The sequence below is a fragment of the Bos mutus genome, chromosome 21 (assembly GCF_027580195.1).
Source record: "Bos mutus isolate GX-2022 chromosome 21, NWIPB_WYAK_1.1, whole genome shotgun sequence".
NCBI lineage: Eukaryota > Metazoa > Chordata > Mammalia > Artiodactyla > Bovidae > Bos > Bos mutus.
In genome coordinates this window covers 30,945,250-30,965,453 of record NC_091637.1, presented here as the reverse complement: position 1 = coordinate 30,965,453, position 20,204 = coordinate 30,945,250, and the positions used below count along the sequence as shown (strand labels likewise).

General features: G+C 41.1%; 1 protein-coding gene across 3 annotated transcripts in view; it reads left to right on the top strand.

The window, feature by feature from the left end:
• The window catches only part of SCAPER (S-phase cyclin A associated protein in the ER), a 419,624-nt gene that overhangs the window by 331,814 nt on the left and 67,606 nt on the right, over nt 1-20,204 (top strand). For 2 of the 3 annotated variants that reach the window (XM_070358560.1, XM_070358559.1), the window contains exons 26-27: nt 1,196-1,428; nt 18,079-18,234. In XM_070358560.1, the coding sequence (XP_070214661.1) occupies nt 1,196-1,428; nt 18,079-18,234 (389 nt within the window). The remainder of the gene's footprint in view (nt 1-1,195; nt 1,429-18,078; nt 18,235-20,204) is intronic. The other variant, XM_070358561.1, reaches the window with a different exon arrangement.

Here is a 20,204-nt window from a genome sequence, read left to right as displayed (position 1 = left end):
CATTGGATACTGTAATTATCTTCATGTGACAGTTGAGGAAACTGAGACACAGAAAGGTTAAGGAACATGTCTAAGATCATATAGCTGGGGCTGGAACCCAAGCCCAAGTTCTGACTCCTTGTCCAACTTTTAACAGCCATATTACTTCCTGTAAACTATAAGTAAACAGCTCAATATGACCCTGTGTATTAGGGGAAATACTATTATATTTTACCATTTTGTAATAAGAAATGCAAATTTTTTCCTCATAGAGGAATTTAGATTAGATGTTTTAAAAATCTACTTTGACAAGAAACAGTGCTATTGTGGGAAGGGGGACACCTTCCAGGGCCCAAGAGTGGGCTCTTGTCTAACACTCAGAAATGAACTGTCCGAGGAGACATGTGCTGACAAAACAAGAGACTTTATTGGGAAGGGACACCCAAGTGGAGAGCAGTAGGATAAGGGAACCCAGGAGGACTGCTCTGCCATGTGGCTCGCAGTCTCGGGTTTTATGGTGATGGGATTAGTCTCTGGGTTGTCTTTGGCCAGTCATTCTGACTCAGAATCCTTCCTAATGACACACACATTGCTCATCCAAGATGGATGCCAGCAAGAAGGATTCTGGGAGGTGTTGGACACGTGGTGTCTCTTTTTGACCTTTCCTGAACTCTTCTGGTTAGTGCTGGCTTATTAGTTCCGTGCTCTGTACCAGGACCTCCTGTTGTAAAATAACTCACACACATGGTTACTATGGTGTCTGACCAGGATGGGTGGTTTCAGTCAGTGTGCTTCCCATAACAGTGCTATCAATTAGCCAGTTGGTTTGTTTTCTGAGTTTATACAAATTTTTAATACTTTATTCAGTTGAATAAGTAATATTTATTGAGTGCTTATTATATGCTTAGGATGAGCTAAGCATTTTATGTCATTAGCTCATTTAGTCCTCACAAGAACCCTATGTTATTGGTAATGTCATTATCCCTGTTTTATGAGAAAATTGAAAATTGGAAGTAGCGACCTGCCCAAGGACACCTAGCTACTAGGGGCAAAATTGAGATTTGAACTGACAGTCTGACTTTAGAACCAGTACTCAAGCATTCAAATAGCACTTCTAGAATTTCAAAATTATTTATGATTCCAGAAATTTTCCATATCATCTCTGTTCATTTTTGGTGGTTTTATTGAAATACAATACTGTATTTTTTCCATCTAGGTTTATGTTCCAGATGAAAATAATGCTATTTTGGGAAGAAATACAAATAAGCAAGTTTTTGAAGGCTTGACAACTGGACTTCTCAAAGTCAGTGCTGCGGTTTTTGGCTGCCTGATTGCCAATCGACCAGATGGAAACAGCCAGCCAACTACACCAAAAATATCAACACAGGAAATGAAAAGCAAACCCTCACAAGGTGATGCTTTTAACAGTCGAGTTCAGGACCTCATCAGGTAAATTTCTAGATTTCTTAAAACTTGTTTGTTTAAAAAAAATATTTTAAAATAATTTTAAGTCTCAGGGCCCATGTAATGGCAATTGTTCTCACACCATCCACAAATTCCTGACAGAAAATATACCACATTTTGTAGAGAGAAGGAAAATCCTATTAATGAAAAGCAGTATAGTTAAAGCTCATCTGTCATTCTTGGTATTTAATATTCAATATTAGAATAGGTAGTTTCCAAGCTTTTTATAACTGTTTTTGCTGTCAACTCTTTCCAACTCAAAGAATTTCTAAGAATTCTCCTATCTCAGGTCATCTCTGCTTATACATTTGGTTCAGATTTTAGGTACTCATAATAGCTATCATTAATTGTAGCACCCATTATTAATAATGTATTGTGTTGTTGTTTAGTTGCTAAGTTGTGTCTGACTCTTTGCAACCCCGTGGACTGCAGTATGGCAGGCTTCATTGTCCTTCACTATATCCCAGAGTTTGCTCAAACTCGTGCATTGAGTTGGTAGCCTCGTTTTGTCAGAACTCTCCACTATGACAAAGAACTCTCGACTCCCGGTGTGGAAAGGAAGAATCTTTTAGGGGCTTCCCAGGTGCCACTAGTAGTGAAGAACCAGCCTGCCAGTGCTGGGGATGTCAGAGACAAGGGTTCAGTCCCTGGGTTGGGAAGATCCCCTGGAGGAGGGCATGGCAACCCACTCCAGTGTTCTTGCTTGGAGAATCCCACAGACAAAGGAGCGTGGCGGGCTACAATCCATAGGGTCGCAAAAAGTCTGACAGAACTGAAGCGACTTAGCGCAGAAAGTGTAGAAACTCTAGAGGACAATGATATCCTCTGGATCCTCTGTAGTTTTGCCTCAAGTGACGCTAATGGTAAAGAACCTGCCTGTAATGCAAGAGACATAATTAGATGTGGGTTTCATCCCTGGGTCAGGAAGATCCCCTGGAGAAGGACTTGGCAACACACTCCAGTATTCTTGCCTGGAGAATCCCATGGTCAGAGGAGCCTGGTGGGCTACCGTCCATAGGATCACAAAGAATTGGACACGACTGAAGTGACTTAGCTCGCACACACTCCTCTATGACCCTTCCGTCTTTGGTGCCCCTGCAAGGCATGGCTTATAGTAGCTTTGTTGAGTTACGCAAGGCTGTGATCCATGAAGGGGAGTAAGGTATTGTAGTAGAGGCTTTGCAGCCCTGTAAGTGTAGGATTTCTAATTCAGACTTTGTTCAGTTCAGTTCAGTCGCTCAGTTGTGTCTGACTCCTTGCATCCCCATGGACTGCAGCATGCCAGGCCTCCCTGTCCATCACCAACTCCCGGAGTTTCCTCAAACTCATGTCCATTGAGTCAGTGATGCCATCCAACCATCTCATCCTCTGTCGTCCCCTTCTCCTCCCGCCTTCAATCTTTCCCAGCATCAGGGTCTTATCAAATGAGTCATTTCTTTGCATCAGGTGGCCAAAGTATTTATAGTTTAAGCTTCAGCATCAATCCTTCCAATGAATATTCAGGACTGATTTCTTTTAGAATGGACTGGTTGGATCTCCTTGCAGTCTAAGGGACTCTCAAGAGTCTTCTCGAACATCACGATTCAAAAGCATCAATTCTCTGGTGCTCAGCTTTCTTTATAGTCCAACTCTCACATCCGTACATGACTACTGGAAAAACCATAGCCTTGACTAGATGGACTTTTGTTGGCAAAGTAATGTCTCTGCTTTTGAATATGCTATCTAGGTTGGTCATAACTTCTCTTCCAAGGAGCAAGTGTCTTTTAATTTCATGGCTGCAGTTACCATCTGCAGTGATTTTGGAGTCCCCAAAAAATAAAGACAGCCACTGTTTCCACTGTTTCCCCATCTATTTCCCATGAAGTGATGGGACCAGATGCCATGATCTTAGTTTTCTGAATGTTGAACTTTAAGCCAACTTTTTCACTCTCCTCTTTCACTTTCATCAAGAGGCTCTTTAGTTCCTCTTTACTTTCTGCCATAAGGGTGGTGTCATCAGCATATCTGAGGGTATTGATATTTCTCCCGGCAATCTTGATTCCAGCTTGTGCTTCATCCAGCCCAGCGTTTCTCATGATGTACTCTACATAAAAGTTAAATAAGCAGGGTGACAATATACAGCCTTGACGTACTCCTTTCCCTATTTGGAACCAGTCTGTTGTTCAGACTTTGTAGGTAAGGAAATTGCTCAGCGGGGTTAAATGCTTTGCCCAAGGTTATGTAATGCATAAGTTTAAAATTTAAATAGGAGAATTAAGACTGAAACTCAGGTCTATCTGGACTTCCAACAGCTGTGTATTTTCCTCTACACAAATGTGGCAATTTCTAACACCTGTTTAAGGTCAACCCTGTTTCCTTCCATGGTCACCTTTTCTCCAGGGAAATTTATTCCTACTCTGACATTCAAATTCTTTTTCCCTGGTGAATCTGGAATCAGATAGGACATTTAATTTCCCAATAGGATTCCATCTGGTGTTAATCAATTACCTGTCCCACCTAGCAGAAACTCCTCTGTGATCTGCACTGATCTCTGACTCCCAAAACCCATGCAATTTGTTACTCTTTGAAGCTTATAGTAGGTTAATAGGAGAAAGAGAATGCCCTCTTCTGCATTCGCTTCTTTCTCAGTTCATAAATTTCATCTGGTCTCTTGTAGTGCTTTCTTGGAAACAGTTGTTTCATTCAGGATCTTTCTTACCCTTGATTACTTTGTTAACTTGTCCCTTGCAGCCGCCTGCCCTCTCTCCCCAAGCATATTTATTGCTCGAGAGTACTGGGCAGGCCCTTTGGGTCCACAGACCATTTATCATGCAGCACTTGACTTTGACCCTCCCTGGCCTTTCTCTCTGTTGCTTGATCTCATTCAATTTCCCCATGTCCCTTTGGTCTGTAGAACCTGGCCCTCCCTGCTGATAAATACCATTGAGTCCCAGCATCCTCCCTTGGGCTACTGTGTGATGCAGCAGCCCTGCATTCTTGTCATCCAGACAACTCAACTACAGTGAGGCAGAAGGCCCAGCCAGATGCTTCAGTGCAGTTCCAGTGGGCCTTCCAGGAGACAGTACCTACATTTTTACACTTATTATTATAGTTACCAGATCCTTCATTAAAAAAAAGGTTATTGGGGGGAAAAAATAACAGTGATGATCTGCCAAACCGAATAATTCATGTAACTTAAAAAGGATGATAGGCAATTACAGTGCTTCAGAGCAAAACGATGTCACTCTATCTGGCTTGAAGCACTTTTGGTAAATATTGTTTTCTTGTAGATAATGTATTGTTAGCTGGCTTGATGATCCCTGTGTGTAGGACCACAAACTCTATCTCAGATCTTCCTAGTGAAGCAAGCAGAATATATGTAAATAGTCTCATGCTTTCTTTCTCACCTTCTCAAATATGAACCAACAGGAAATCTCACTCCACTCCCTGCTGCAACCTGCGCCTTTTTGTCGGTTTATAAATCTCTAGCATTGCAAAGTTGTGAGCGAAGCATTCCAGCACAGTTTTTGGCACTGCTGTCTTGCCTGTACCACTAAGGTAGAGCTGGAAGAGGGTACATCACTCTGACGTATGTCCCTTTTCTCTTCTTATCTGGCATGGAAGAGGCAAGAGGGTGTCTAACCGAGATGAGGTAATAACAGTGTTTATTCTCCCTATTTTAGAAGGTTCAGTCAAGTTTCTAGCCCTAAGAGATCCTCAGAAATATCTTATCACCTCAAAATATTGCCACTTGTACTCACTTTATGCCAGACACTTTACAAGGTCCTGGGATACAAAAACAAATTAAAAAAAAAAAAAAAAAACCTTTAACAGAATATCCAAATAATATCTTTTGGCTATAAAACATTGGAATTTTTTTGTAAGATGCAAATATTGGCAATTTCAAGTGTTTAGCATAGTTCTAGGAAAGCAGTATTATGTATAGGACAGAAAAAATTGCAATGTGAAAAAACAAACTGGTTTGAAATTTGCCAAGGAAATGCGTCAGTCCTGAGGCTCTGCAATTCGGTTTTTTTCCTGGCTTTATTGAGACATGGGTGGACATATATAGCATTGTGTAAGTTTAAGATGTACAAGGTGATGATTTGTTACACATATATATAGGGCAAAATGATTACCACAGTAACTGTTAGTTAACACCTCCATCACCTTACATAATTGCCTTTTGTGTGTGTGTATACTGAAACATTTAAGAGCTACTGTTTAGCAACTTTCAAGTATGTAGTGCAGTACTCTAGCTTTTAGTCACCATGCTGTGTGTTACATTCCTAGAACTTACTCATCTTATAAATTTAAGTTTGTACCCTTTAACCAGCATCTCCCCCTTTCCCCTACCCACCCCCAGCATTGGGCAGCAACCATTCTACTGTTTCTGAGAGTTCAACCCTTTCAGATTCCACACAGTATTTGCCCTTTAACTGTCTGACTTATTTCACATAGCATAATGCCTTCAAGGGCAACCCATATTGTTAGAAATTGCAGGATTTCCTTATTTTTTTATGGCTGAATAATATTTCATTTTATACACACACACACCACTTTGCAGGTGTGCTCAGTTGTGTCCAACTCTATGGAATTTTCCAGGCAAAATTACTGGAATCGGTTGCCGTTTCCTCCTCCAGGGGATCTTCCTCACCCAGGGATCAAACCAATGTCTCTTGCATCTCCTGCACTGGTAGGCGGATCCCTTACCACTGAGCCATCTGTGTGTGTGTACGTAGTCGCTCAGTTGTGTCCAGCTGTTTGCAACCTCGTAGACTGTAGCCTGCCAGGCTCCTTTGTCCATGCAGATTCTCTAGGCAAGAATACTGGAGTGGGTTGCCAGGCCTCCTCCAGGGGATCTTCCCAACCCAGGGATTGAACCCAGGTCTCCCACGTTTCAGGCAGATTCTTTACCATCTAAGCCAACAGGGAGGCCCATGAATACTGGAGTGGGTAGCCTCCAGGGTCTCTTCCTGCATTGCAGGCGCATTCTTCACCAGCTGAGCTACCTGGGAAGCCCTCTGAGCCACCTGGGAAGCCCTATATACAACTTTACCACTTCTATTTATCCATTCATCTGTTGATGGACATTTAGCTACTCTGGATAATGCTGCAGTGAACATGAGAGTGCAAGTATCTCTTTAAGATAATGATTGATTCCCTTCAGATATATACCCAGAAGTGGAATTGACAGACCATACGGCGCTTCTGTGTGTCATCTTTGGAGGAATGCCGCACTGGTTTTCATAGTGACTCTACAAATAGACTTTCCCACCAACAGTGTACAAGGTTTCACTTTTCTCTCTGCATCCTGCCATGTTATTTCCTGGTTTTCAGGGTCTCTCTTTTGTTTGTTTTTATACCCACCCTGACAGGTGCAGGTAGTGTGTCACTGTGGTTTGGATTTGATGTCCCTGATGGTTAGTGATGTGGAACATCTCCTGTGTCTGCTGGCCATTTGTATCTGTTCTTTGGTAAAACATGTATTCAGGTGCTTTGCCTATTTTTAATTGAATTATTTGTATTTTTACCATTGCGCTGTAGGAGTTACTACAACAATTTGGAAAACATAGAAGATCACAATGCATTTTTTAATATACAAGCATTGTCTTTAATCCCACCACCCAAAGATAATCACTGGTTTTAATTTTGGTTTTGGTGTAATATATGTGGTTATTTTATGAAAACAAATTGTAATACTTATATATACTTTTTGTGTCATACTTTTTCGTCATACTTTTTAATTTATTTTTTTCCAAATCAACAGAAACTTGCAAATGAATTTCTGCCGGCTTTCCAAGCATTTGATTATGTGGCATTGATTTGCTTCGTGCATGTGTGCTAAGTCACTTCAGTCATGTCCAACTCTTTGTGACCCTGTGGATTGTAGCCTCACCCCTCTGTCCACAAGAATTCTCCAGGCAAGAATACTGGAGTAGGTTGCCATGCCCTCCTCCAGGGGATCTTCCCGACCCAGGGAACAAACTGACACCTCTTATGTCTCCTACATTGGCAGGCCACTTCTTTACCACTAATGCTACCTGGGAAGCCCAAGGTGATTTGCTTCAGGTGACCTATTACTTAAATAGGTTTATTCTAGCATTTTACTATTATAGATAACACTGTAAAGAATATCTTTCCCTATAATTGATTATTGCTTTCTATTAAACTTTGAGAAGCATAATTTGGGGTCATAGAATGTGTATTAAGGATTTTGATCCAAATTGCCAAATTGTCCTACATGGAGAGATCAAATTGCCAACATCTGCTGGATCATGGAAAAAGCAAGAGAGTTCCAAAAAACATCTATTTCTGCTTTATTGACTATTCCAAAGCCTTTGACTGTGTGGATCACAATAAAATGTGGAAAATTCTGAAAGAAATGGAAATACCAGACCACCTGACCTGCCTCTTGAGAAACCTGTATGCAGGTCAGGAAGCAACAGTTAGAACTGGACATGGAACAACAGACTGGTTCCAAATAGGAAAAGGAGTACGTCAAGGCTATATATTGTCACCCTGCTTATTTAACATACATGCAGAGTACATCATGAGAAACGCTGGACTGGAAGAAGCACAAGCTGGAATCAAGATTGCTGGGAGAAATATCAGTAACCTCAGATATGCAGATGACACCGCCCTTATGGCAGAAAGTGAAGAGGAACTAAAAAGCTTCTTGATGAAAGTGAAAGAGGAGAGTGAAAAAGTTGGCTTAAAGCTCAACATTCAGAAAATGAAGATCATGGCATCTGGTCCCATCACTTCATGGGAAATAGATGGGGAAACAGTGGCAACAGTGTCAGACTTTATTTTGGGGGGCTCCAAAATCACTGCAGATGGTGATTGCAGCCATGATATTAAAAGACACTTACTCCTTGGAAGGAAAGTTATGACCAACCTAGATAGCATATTCAAAAGCAGAGACATTACTTTGCCAACAAAGGTCCATCTAGTCAAGGCCATGGTTTTTCCAGTAGTCATGTATGGATATGAGAGTTGGACTGTGAAGAAGGCTGAGCGCCAAAGAATTGATGCTTTTGACCTGTGGTGTTGGAGAAGACTCTTGAGAGTCCCTCGGACTGCAAGGAGATCCAACCAGTCCATTCTAAAGGAGATCAGTCCTGGGTGTTCTTTGGAAGGACTGATGCTAAAGCTGAAACTCCAATACTTTGGCCACCTCATGCGAAGAGCTGACTCATTGGAAAAGACTCTGATGCTGGGAGGGATTGGGGGTAGGAGGAGAAGGGGATGACAGAGGATGAGATGGCTGGATGGCATCACCAACTCAATGGACATGAGTTTGGGTGAACTCTGGGAGTTAGTGATGAACAGGGAGGCCTGGCATGCTGGGATTCATGGGGTCACAAAGAGTTGGACACGACTGAATGACTGAACTGAACTGAACTGAGAGATTACATATGAATATGTCCTTGTACCTTCAGCCTAGACAGTGTTGAATAGCATCATTCTTTTGAATCTTAGCCAGACTGAGAGATGAAAATATTTCATTTCTTTATATTAGTAGTGATACTGCACATTTTTAAATGTTCATTGGCCATTTTAAATAGGACTTCCTTGATGACTCAGACAGTCATTTGTGAGTTGCCTATTCATGTACTTGCCCATTTTCCTATTGGAGGTATTGAGTTTTTTAGTTGTAAAAGCTCTTGGTATATGATAAAATCATTAGGCACTTGCACAGAGGAACAACCATGTGAAGAGGTAGCAAGAAGACAGCCATCTGGAAACCAAAAAGAGCAGCTTCACAGGAATCCAACCCTGCTGGCACCTTAATCTTGGCTTTTTTGGCCTCCAGAACTTTTCTGAGATATGGGCGGAATATACTAAAGAACAGCCAACCATCTTGTACTATGAAATGGATCCCAGTGCTGTAGATGATATTCCTATTTGTCAGGATCAGTGTTCATTCCCTGTGGTAAATGCTCCATTTACAAGGTCTTCATTCATTGTTTGTGAACTTATTGTGCCATCAAACAGATGGCCTCACTAGAAGCCCAAATAGTAACTATCCATAGACAAGAACCACTGTGAAAACTCAGAATAAACAAAGTGAGTAAGCCTGAAGCATCTCCCACTGGACCTCAGAGACCAAGAAGTACCTCATTAGAAGGGTAAGAGGAGCAGCCACACACCGCACTCCCACAGGCCAGCATAGTGCTACATGCAGGCCCCCCAAGCCTGTGGTTCCTCCAGTACTAAGAAGGAGCCCAGATGGACATCTAGCTCCCCCAGCATTGTGGGACACTTCCACTTTGGTCTCACCTAACAAAGATTACTGGGGGAATCTGCAGGGCTTGACCACTGGGGAGCAAATAGAACAGGGGAGTGTGGTGCTTCAGCACTCAGATCTTGGTGGACTGTGCTCCTGGCTACTGTGGTGCCCAAGCAGAGATCCCAGGCAGCAGCTCTGCCCATATATGAAGTTGAGCTGTCGCCCCATCTGGTCAGGGAATTCAGTTGCAATTCTGCTGCTTAGGGTCCCCAGGCTGTACCAGCTATAGAGCTTGTTTTACCATGCAACCTGGGCAGGAAAACAGGTCATCATCTGTGCCCTCTTGCTCAGCATTACCTTCATTTCTGACTATACAGGAAGGTCAGCTATGGAACCTAGGCAGCTGCAGAGTCCAAACTACAGCCCTGTTCAGGCAGGGAGTCAAGCCAGCAGCTGTGTCCAACTGTTGAGCTCAGCTTCTGACCCCACATAACCAGGAGGACTGAACAGTAACCTTGGGAAAGCTCAGAACCCAGCTATGGTCCCATCCTCAGCTGCAGAGCATAGCCTGCACCCCACCCTGTAATGGAGCCCAGACAAAATTCTTCTCAACCACAGAGACAGTTTCTAGACCCACCCATCTATGAGATACAACTGGAGACCGCTTCCAACCAGAGAGGCCAGCCAGCAGTCTTGCTCAATATCAGAGCACAGCCAGCAGCCTGATCAAGAAGCCCAGCCTATGGCACAGCCTTTCAGAATATTGAAGAAAAAACTGCCAACCAAGAATGCTGTACTCAGCAATGCTGTCCTTCAGGAATGAAGGAGAAATACTTTCTCAAACAAAAAAAGCAGAGGAAGTTCATCACCACTAGACCTCCCTTACAAGAAATACTATAGGGCGTTCTTCAGGTTTAAAGAAAAAGGTGATAATTAATAAGACAAAAACATACGGATGTGTAATACTCACTGGTAATGCTAACCATATAGTCAAAATCAGATCTCTGGTATTATAATGGTGATACATAAAATTCACTTACAAGCTAGTTTGAAAGTGAAAAATCAAATGTAATAGATATAACCATAACCACAGAAATTTGTTATTGAATGAACACTATAAAAACATGTAAACTGTAACATAAGTAACCTGAAATATGAGGAAGGAGAAATAAAAGTACAGTTGACTTTTAAACAACACAGGTCTGAAATGTGCACGTCCACTTACATCCAAGTTTTTGTTTTAATAAATACTATAAAGTTGGACTGTGAAGAAAGGTGAGCGCTGAAGAATTGATGCTTTTGAACTGTGGTGTTGGAGAAGACTCTTGAGAGTCCCTTGGACTGCAAGGAGATCCAACCAGTCCATTCTGAAGGAGATCAGCCCTGGGATTTCTTTGGAAGGAATGATGCTAAAGCTGAAACTCCAGTCCTTTGGCCACCTCATGCGAAGAGCTGACTCATTGGAAAAGACTCTGATGCTGGGAGGGATTGGGGGCAGGAGGAGAAGGGGACAACAGAGGATAAGATGGCTGGATGGCATCACCGACTCAATGGACATGAGTCTGAGTGAACTCCGGGAGTTGGTGATGGACAGGGAGGCCTGGCGTACTGCAATTCATGGGGTTGCAGAGTCGGACACGACTGAGCGACTGAACTGAACTGAACTGATAGTACTACACAGTCTGTAGTTGGTTGAGTCCGCAGGTGCAGAACCAAGGATATGGAGTGCCAATGATGGGACTTCAGCATCGGTGAGTTTTGGTATCCACAGCAGGTCCTGGGACCAATCCCCCACAGATCCTGAGGGACAACTGCATAAATTTTCTGTATGCTGTCAAACTTATCAACTTAAAGCAGAATGTAATATACACCACAACTTCCTTATCCATTCATCTGCCAGTGGACATCTAGGTTGCTTCCATGTCCTGGCTATTGTAAACAGTGCTGCAGTGAACATTGGGGTACATGTGTCTCTTAAAGGCAGTGAAAGAGACACAGATGTAGAGAACAGACTTTTGGACTACATGGGAGAAGGTGAGGGTGGGATGATATGAGACAATAGCATTGAAACATGTATGTTACTATATGTGAAACAGATGACCAGTACAAGTTTGATACATGAAGCAGGGAACTCAAAGTCAGTTCTCTGGGACAACCCAGAGGGATGGGGTGGGGAGGGAGAAGGGAGGGTGGTTCAGGATGGGGGTACACATGTATGTGCACCCGTGGCTGATTCATGTCAATGTATGGCAGAAACCACCACAATATTGTAAATTAATTATTCTCCAATTAAAATCAACTAATTAAAAAAACAGAATGCAATAAAAAGATTTCCCAAAGAAAAACCTATAGTAGATACACTTAGTATAAAGAAGTCAAAGCATACTGTCCCAAAAAGTCATCAGATCACAAATGAAGACAGCAAGAAAGGGAACACAGGGCAAGGGAGCTAAAAAATAGAAAATAATTAGTGAAATATCAATAGTAAAGTCCTTAGCAACCAGTAATTACTTTAAGGGTAAATGGATTAAATTCTCCAATCAAAAGACACAGAGAGACTGAAGGATAAAAACAATATCCCACAACATACTGACTGTAAGAGACTCATTTTAGCTTTAAAGACACAAAGACTGAGAGCAAAGGGGTGTACGTATTTCAAAGAAATGGTAACCAGAAGAAAGGAAGAGAAGCTATATTTATATCAACAAAAATAGATTTTAAGCTAAAAATGGTTAAAAGAGACAAAGAAGATCATTATATAATGATAGAGGGGTCAATCCACCAAAGATATGACAGTAAGTAATTATTTATGCATCCAACGTTAGAGCCCCTAAATTATAAAACTGATACTAACAGAACTAAATGGAGAACAACAATACAGTAATAACTGGGGACATTAATACCCCACTCTCAACAATAAATTCCTGGAGAAGGAAATGACAACCCACTCCAGTATTCTTGCCTGGGAAACCCCATGGCCAAGGAGCCAGGCAGGCTACAGTCCATGAGGCTGTGAAAGAGTCAGACATGACTTAGCAACTACACAGCAACAAGAAACACCCAACAATAATAGATAGATCTTCCAGACAGGAAACCAATAAGGAAACAGCAGATTTAAACAGCACTTAGAACTAATACAATTATGTAAAGTTTAAAAATAAAATAAAATTTAAAAAATAAATAAATAAACAGCACTTAGGCCAAAAGGACCTAACAGACATATATAGAGCACTCCATCCAACAGCAGCAAAATATATATTGCTCTCAAACACACATGGAACATTTTCAAGGATGAATCCTATGTTATGCCACAAAAGAAGTCTCAACAATCCAAAAACATAGAAATTATATCAAGTATCTTCTCTGATCAGTGGGGTGAAACTAGAAAACAGTAATATTTTGTAATCAATACACAAATCATCACACTGTATACCTAAACTTAAAGGATGTGTATATTAACTGCATCTCAATAAACCTGGGAAATAAAACATTAACCTTTATCTTACAGGTTTCAATGCTCTTTTGTTTTTTTTTTTTTCCTGTTTATTTTAGTCAATGCTCTTTTGGTTTGTCATTATTCTCTTCAAAAATACTTAAATTTTCTAGGAGTTTATGTGAGATGAGTGCAATTGTGCGGTAGTTTGAGCATTCTTTGGCATTGCCTTTCTTTGGGATTGGAATGAAAACGGACCTTTTCCAGTCCTGTGGCCACTGCTGAGTTTTCCAAATTTGCTGGCATATTGAGTGCAGCACTTTCACAGTATCATCTTTCAGGATTTGGAATAGCTCCACTGGAATTCCATCACCTCCACTAGCTTTGTTCCTAGTGATGCTTTCTAAGGCCCACTTGACATCACATTCCAGGATGTCTGGCTCTAGGTTAGTGATCACACCATCTGGGTCGTGAAGCTCTTTTTTGTACAGTTCTTCTGTGTATTCTTGCATCTCTTCTTAATATCTTCTGCTTCTGTTAGGTCCATACCATTTCGGTCCTTTATCGAGCCCATCTTTGCATGATATGTTACTTTGGTATCTCTGATTTTCTTGAAGAGATCCCTAGTCTTTCCCATTCTGTTGTTTTCCTCTATTTCTTTGCATTGATCGCTGAAGAAGGCTTTCTTATCTCTTCTTGCTATTCTTTGGAACTCTGCATTCAGATGTTTATATCTTTCCTTTTCTCCTTTGCTTTTCGCTTCTCTTCTTTTCACAGCTATTTGTAAGGTCTCCCCAGACAGCCATTTTGCTTTTTTGCATTTCTTTTCCATGGGAATGGTCTTGATCCCTGTCTTCTGTACAGTGTCACAAACCTCATTCCATAGTTCATCAGGCACTCTTATCTATCAGATCTAGTCCCTTAAATCTATTTCTCACTTCCACTGTAATCATAAGGGATTTGATTTCAGTCATACCTGAATGGTCTAGTGGTTTTCCCTACTTTCTTCAATTTAAGTCTGAATTTGGCAATAAGGAGTTCATGGTCTGAGCCACAGTCAGCTCCTGGTCTTGTTTTTGCTGACTGTATAGAGCTTCTCCATCTTTGGCTGCAAAGAATAGTTTTCATTCCAATCCCAAAGAAAGGCAATGCCAAAGAATGCTCAAACTACCGCACAATTGCACTCATCTCACACACGAGTAAAGTAATGCTCAAAATTCTCCAAGCCAGGCTTCATCAATATGTGAACCGTGAACTTCCTGATGTTCAAGCTGGTTTTAGAAAAGGCAGGGGAACCAGAGATCAAATTGCCAACATCCACTGGATCATGAAAAAAAGCAAGAGAGTTCCAGAAAAGCATCTATTTCTGCTTTGACTATGCCAAAGCCTTTGACTGTGTGGATCACAATAAACTGTGGAAAATTCTGAGAGAGATGGGAATATAAGACCACCTGATCTGCCTCTTGAGAAATTTGTATGCAGGTCAGGAAGCAACAGTTAGAACTGGACATGGAACAACAGACTGGTTCCAAATAGGAAAAGGAGTTCGTCAAGGCTGTATATTGTCACCCTGTTTATTTAACTTATATGCAGAGTACATCATGAGAAACGCTGGACTGGAAGAAACACAAGCTGGAATCAAGATTGCCGGGAGAAATATCAGTAACCTCAGATATGCAGATGACACCACCCTTATGGCAGAAAGTGAAGAGGAACTGAAAAGCCTCTTGATGAAAGTGAAAGTGGAGAGGGAAAAAGTTGGCTTAAAGCTCAACATTCAGAAAGCAAAGATCATGGCATCCGGTCCTATCACTTCATGGGAAATAGATGGGGAAACGGTGGAAACAGTGTCAGACTTTATTTTTTTGGGCTCCAAAATCACCGCAGATGGTGACTGCAGCCATGAAATTAAAAGACGCTTACTCCTTGGAAGGAAAGTTATGACCAACCTAGACAGCATATTCAAAAGCAGAGACATTACTTTGCCAACAAAGGTTTGTCTAGTCAAGGCTATGGTTTTTCCTATGGTCATGTATGGATGTGAGAGTTGGACTGTGAAGAAGGCTGAGCGCCGAAGAATTGATGGCTTTTGAACTGTGGTGTTGGAGAAGACTCTTGAGAGTCCCTTAGACTGCAAGGAGATCCAACCAGTCCATTCTGAAGGAGATCAGCCCTGGGATTTCTTTTGAGGGAATGATACTAAAGCTGAAACTCCAGTACTTTGGCCACCTCATTCGAAGAGTTGACTCATTGGAAAAGACTCTGATGCTGGGAGGGATTGGGGACAGGAGGAGAAGGGGATGACAGAGGATGAGATGGCTAGATGGCATCACGGACTCTATGGACGTGAGTCTGAGTGAACTCTGGGAGTTGGTGATGGACAGGGAAGCCTGGTGTGCTGCGATTCATGGGGTTGCAAAGAGTCGGACACTACTGAGCGACTGATCTGATCTGATCTGATCTGATGAGTTTATGTACTGTATCAACCTATACCTTACAAAATTATCAATACCTATGTACCAACTTGACATCATTTTTCAGTAACTGATAACATTTTTCCATATTGTCTTAGATCTTTTTTCATACTGGTAAGAAACCAAATGTGGCAGGTACAGCTAACTCCCCATCTACATTCCTTTCCCTTACACAGTGATTTATCTTTTGAGAGAGTTAGAGTATGTATATATAGTTCCCATGCACTTTTTATATTATTTGTATATATGTACGTGTAATATATATGTGTATAGTGTGTATATATTTGTATATATTCATATAATAAACATAAACATTTCTGGTTTTGTATGTGTTTAAAATTTACATAAATGCTATCATACAATTCTTTCAATTTCTATTTTCACATAACATGTTGAAATTTATTTATGTTGATGCATATAATTCTGATTAATTCATTTTAACTGCTCTAGACATTTTTTTAAATGAATAAATTCCCAGTTTGTACACCTATTTGAGGGCAGTAGTTTCTATTTTTTCACTATTTCAAGCAATGATACAGTGAATATCCTTGTATAAGCTTCTTTTGCACCTGTATGGGAGTTTCTCAAGTGCATATGCCTACAGTAAGAATTTTGAATCCTATGATAAATCCATGTTCAACTTTACCAAGTAACATCAAATTGTTCTCCAAAGAGTACACTTCCCATTAGTAAAGGATAGGAGTCCCATTTCCTCATATTCTTATCAGTGTTTATGTTAACATACTTAGTGATTTTTATCAGTCTAATATTTGTGAAATGGTATTTTGTGTTGTGTTAATTTTTCATTGTATTTATAACTAGTAAGTATGCATGCATTTTTTAAAATACTGCCATTATTACGACTAGTAACAATAAAACTAATAATAAAATATTTCAAGTTCTTTGCATGTATTAGCTTATCAGTCACTTATCACAAGAACCTTCTACTAACACTGTCATATCAAAAAGAAAACAGACTAAGAAGGGTAAGGTAATTTGCCCATGGTCATCCAGAAACTTGTGGGACAAGGGTTCAATATGTCAATATGTCATTTTCCTTTATTGTAAGATAATAGAGCTGGTGGTCATCATTTCATATTTTCCAATTTTAAAACTGTGGGAGATGCTCAGTAACCAGATGAATATATTTCCTAACTTAAAAAGAGAAAGGGAACATTATTTTATGCCTTGTAAATAGTAAACTTAAAAGAGGCTACCAACATGAATTATTCATCAGATTCTCCTTCTTTTTACAAAAGAAGTGTATTAGTAAATGAATAGTGACAGGGATTTTAGTGCACTTACAAGCAGAAGCATCAGTTCCTTTGCACATATCACTGAAAGGTTGTATGTGTTGATTTTCAGAACTGCTGTATTCAGAGTCCTTCACTTTTCATATATGTGAATGCAGTAGCACTGAATAGGTATAAAATCTCTAAGCTAAGGCTGATTTATCTACAAGGTACTTTATAGTCTTCAGATATTTTCAATTATTTCTGCTTTGTGGACTAAGAGCTACTATTGTTGATCTGGGTTAATAAACAGTTCTAGAAAACTGTTTAATAGACTGAAAAGATGAGAGTAACTTCTTAAGTGATACTGTCAACTCTCAGAACTGGTATTTTTCATAACAGAGGGCAATTGGATTCTTGGTGCTTATTATACTCTTAATGGTGATAAGATTTTTAAAAAGTAGAGAATCTACAGTGGCATTGGAAGTTTAGGTTATAACAAGAGTGCCTAAGTAGAATCATCCTGTATCCTTGCATTCTAGTGAATTTAGCTCCTAGTACTTTATGAAGTATTCCTTTTCAAGAGTATAGAGATCCTTAAAAATCATTTCAGTTATTGTCAGACTCTAGACTGGTGCGACTTCACTTTCACTTTTCACTTTCATGCACTGGAGAAGGAAATGGCAGCCCGCTCCAGTACTGTTGCCTGGAGAATCCCAGGGACGGGGGAGCCTGGTGGGCTGCAGTCTATGGGGTCGCACAGAGTCGGACACGACTGAAGCAACTTAGCAGCAGCAGACTGGTGAGAATGATCAGATAATCACTTTCTTGAAGAAAATAGCATTAGAGTAGCCAACAGAAGTAAACAGAACCATTCATAGAAATAACTGATTATTCAGGGATAAATCTAAGGAAATAGTTGCATAAGATGTTATATTCAAACCTGTGTTGTCTTTGCTTGTTAGAAAGGCCTAAGCCTGTGTTTATTAAGGTTTCTCTTTGAAGGTGAGGGCTTCCCTGTTGGCTCAGCCCGTAAAGAATCTGCCTGCAATGCAAGAGACCTGGGTTCAATCCCTGGGTTGGGAAGATGCCTGGAGAGGGGAACAACTACTCACTCCAGTGTTCTGGCATAGAGAATTCCAGGGACAGAGGAGCCTGGGAGGCCACATCCATGGGGTCACAGAGTCGGACACAACTGAGCAACTTTCACTTTCACTTTTTGAAGGGAAAGATGTTACCAGGCTATGCACATTGGTAACACATATTTGTCCCCACATCTAGCTACGTGGTGAACATCGGTCTGATCGACAAGCTTTGTGGCTGCTTCCTCTCGGTGCAAGGCCCAGTGGATGAGAATCCCAAGATGGCTGCCTTTCTGCAGCATGCCGCAGGACTCTTACAGGGAATGTGCACGCTCTGCTTTGCTGTCACCGGAAGGTAAGGCCTCTACTCGATGTCAGTCTGGACTCCGCTCTTGAAACATCTCTTGGACTTTGCTCATTCTGGAGTCATTTCATAGGGATGTACATGGTCATCTTGGCCTCTTTTCATATTCGTGCTACCTCTGTCCTTATTGGCTTCCCATACTGAGACTTGTCTAATGTTTCTCATTTTCCCTGGCTACAAGCTCCTGTTGGAGCCTGTTTTTCTTGTTGGTGTCATTAACTTTTCTAAAATTTCTATAAGAGACCATCCAGGCCTTCTTTCACTGAGATCCAGAGGAATCAAGTGATTTTTCTTGAGTCAGGCAGTCAGTAACATCGCCTAGGCCAATCAAGTCAGATCATCAGTATAACATGGCACAGCCTCACAGTGCCCTGACCATCAGTTACAGCCTGCTAGGTTCTTTATTTTCCCCTTTGTTCCTTCTTCCAAGGTATCTCTATGAATAAGAGAGGAGCCATCCAAAGACAATAACTCCATGAAGTCACTCATGCCCCGTGGGCATGCTTATAGCCAGTGTATCAGGAACTACTAGTAGCCTGGTTGACTCTCTAAAACCCCGACCCCATCCTGTGGACTGTCCTCAAAAGCAGTGATTTTCTAAGAGAGACAGTAACCACCTCGTGTTCTTTTCTCTCCCCACCTACCAAGTTAAGAATCATTTGCAATAGTGACTCAGTGTTTCTGACAGGAATATGACATATCCCTCAGACGTATTGAGGATATTCAGTAAAATAATTTTCTTACAATTAAAATCTAAATAGCACTGTATACCAATTATATATATATAATATATATAATTATATTATAAATATATAATATATATATACATATATATATATGCTGTGCTGTGCTTAGTTGCTCAGTCATGTCCGACTCTTTGCGACGCCATGGACTGTAGCCCGCTATGCTCCTCTTTGTCCATAGGGATTCTCCAGGCAAGAATACTGGAGTAGGTTGCCATGCCTTCCTCCAGGGGAATCTTCCCAACCCAGGGATTGAACCCAGGTCTCCCGCATTGCAGGCAGATTCTTCACCTTCTGAGCCACCAGGGAAGCCCAAGACTACTGGAGTGAGTAGCCTATCCCTTCTCCAGGGGATCTTCCCTACCCAGGAATCAAACCCGGGTCTCCAGCTGAGCTACCAGAGAACCCCATAGATATATATATATCTGTATATATATGTGTGTATACATATAGTATATGTAGGGATTTATCAAGAAAGAAACTATTTGAAGCTAATGAAGTCCAATTACTTAAACAAATCTTATACAGCCATGTTCAGTGTACCACAGTACTAATGTCTCTATTCTTAAAAGAGAATTTGTTTTCAGAAATTAACTTCCTCAACATTTGTTGGTCTGTTCTACATAGGACCTTGATAGTCACCTATTCTTCTTTATTCTTACCCAGTCCCTCCAGCCCCAGTCACATTTCTAGGAAGATTAAGACTGTCTTAGTGTCAAGGAAGTCAAACATGGCCTTTAGTCACTATTACACTTAGTCTGTTCCCTCTAGAAATGTAGCCAGAGCCTACCTTCCAGGGATTTGATGAGAACTCAGGAAGGGGCTATTTGTAGGTCTGTGACCTAGGTAAGTTCCAGTAGCAGCAGTAACAGGGATCCATCCAGGGCATCGGCACCTGCCAGCTTAGAGGCCGCCATGCTGCCCAACTCGCTCTGTGCAGTAGCCTGGCCACTCCCTGGAAGGGATCCTCTCACCCAGAAGACCCTTCCAACACTGGCTCTTTTGTGTACACGCCATTATAAACCTGCCAGCATCTCAAGTCTTTGTCATCTGTACTCTTCCCTTGAATCCAAATGAATGTCACACACAAACATTTCCATATATGGGGTGTTGTGTAGTTTGTGGGCATCAGCGTTCCCTTACACATGGATTCAGTCACTTGAAATCTGTGGGACTTGAAAGAAGCCTAAAGGTCATTCATAGCCACTCATAGATAGG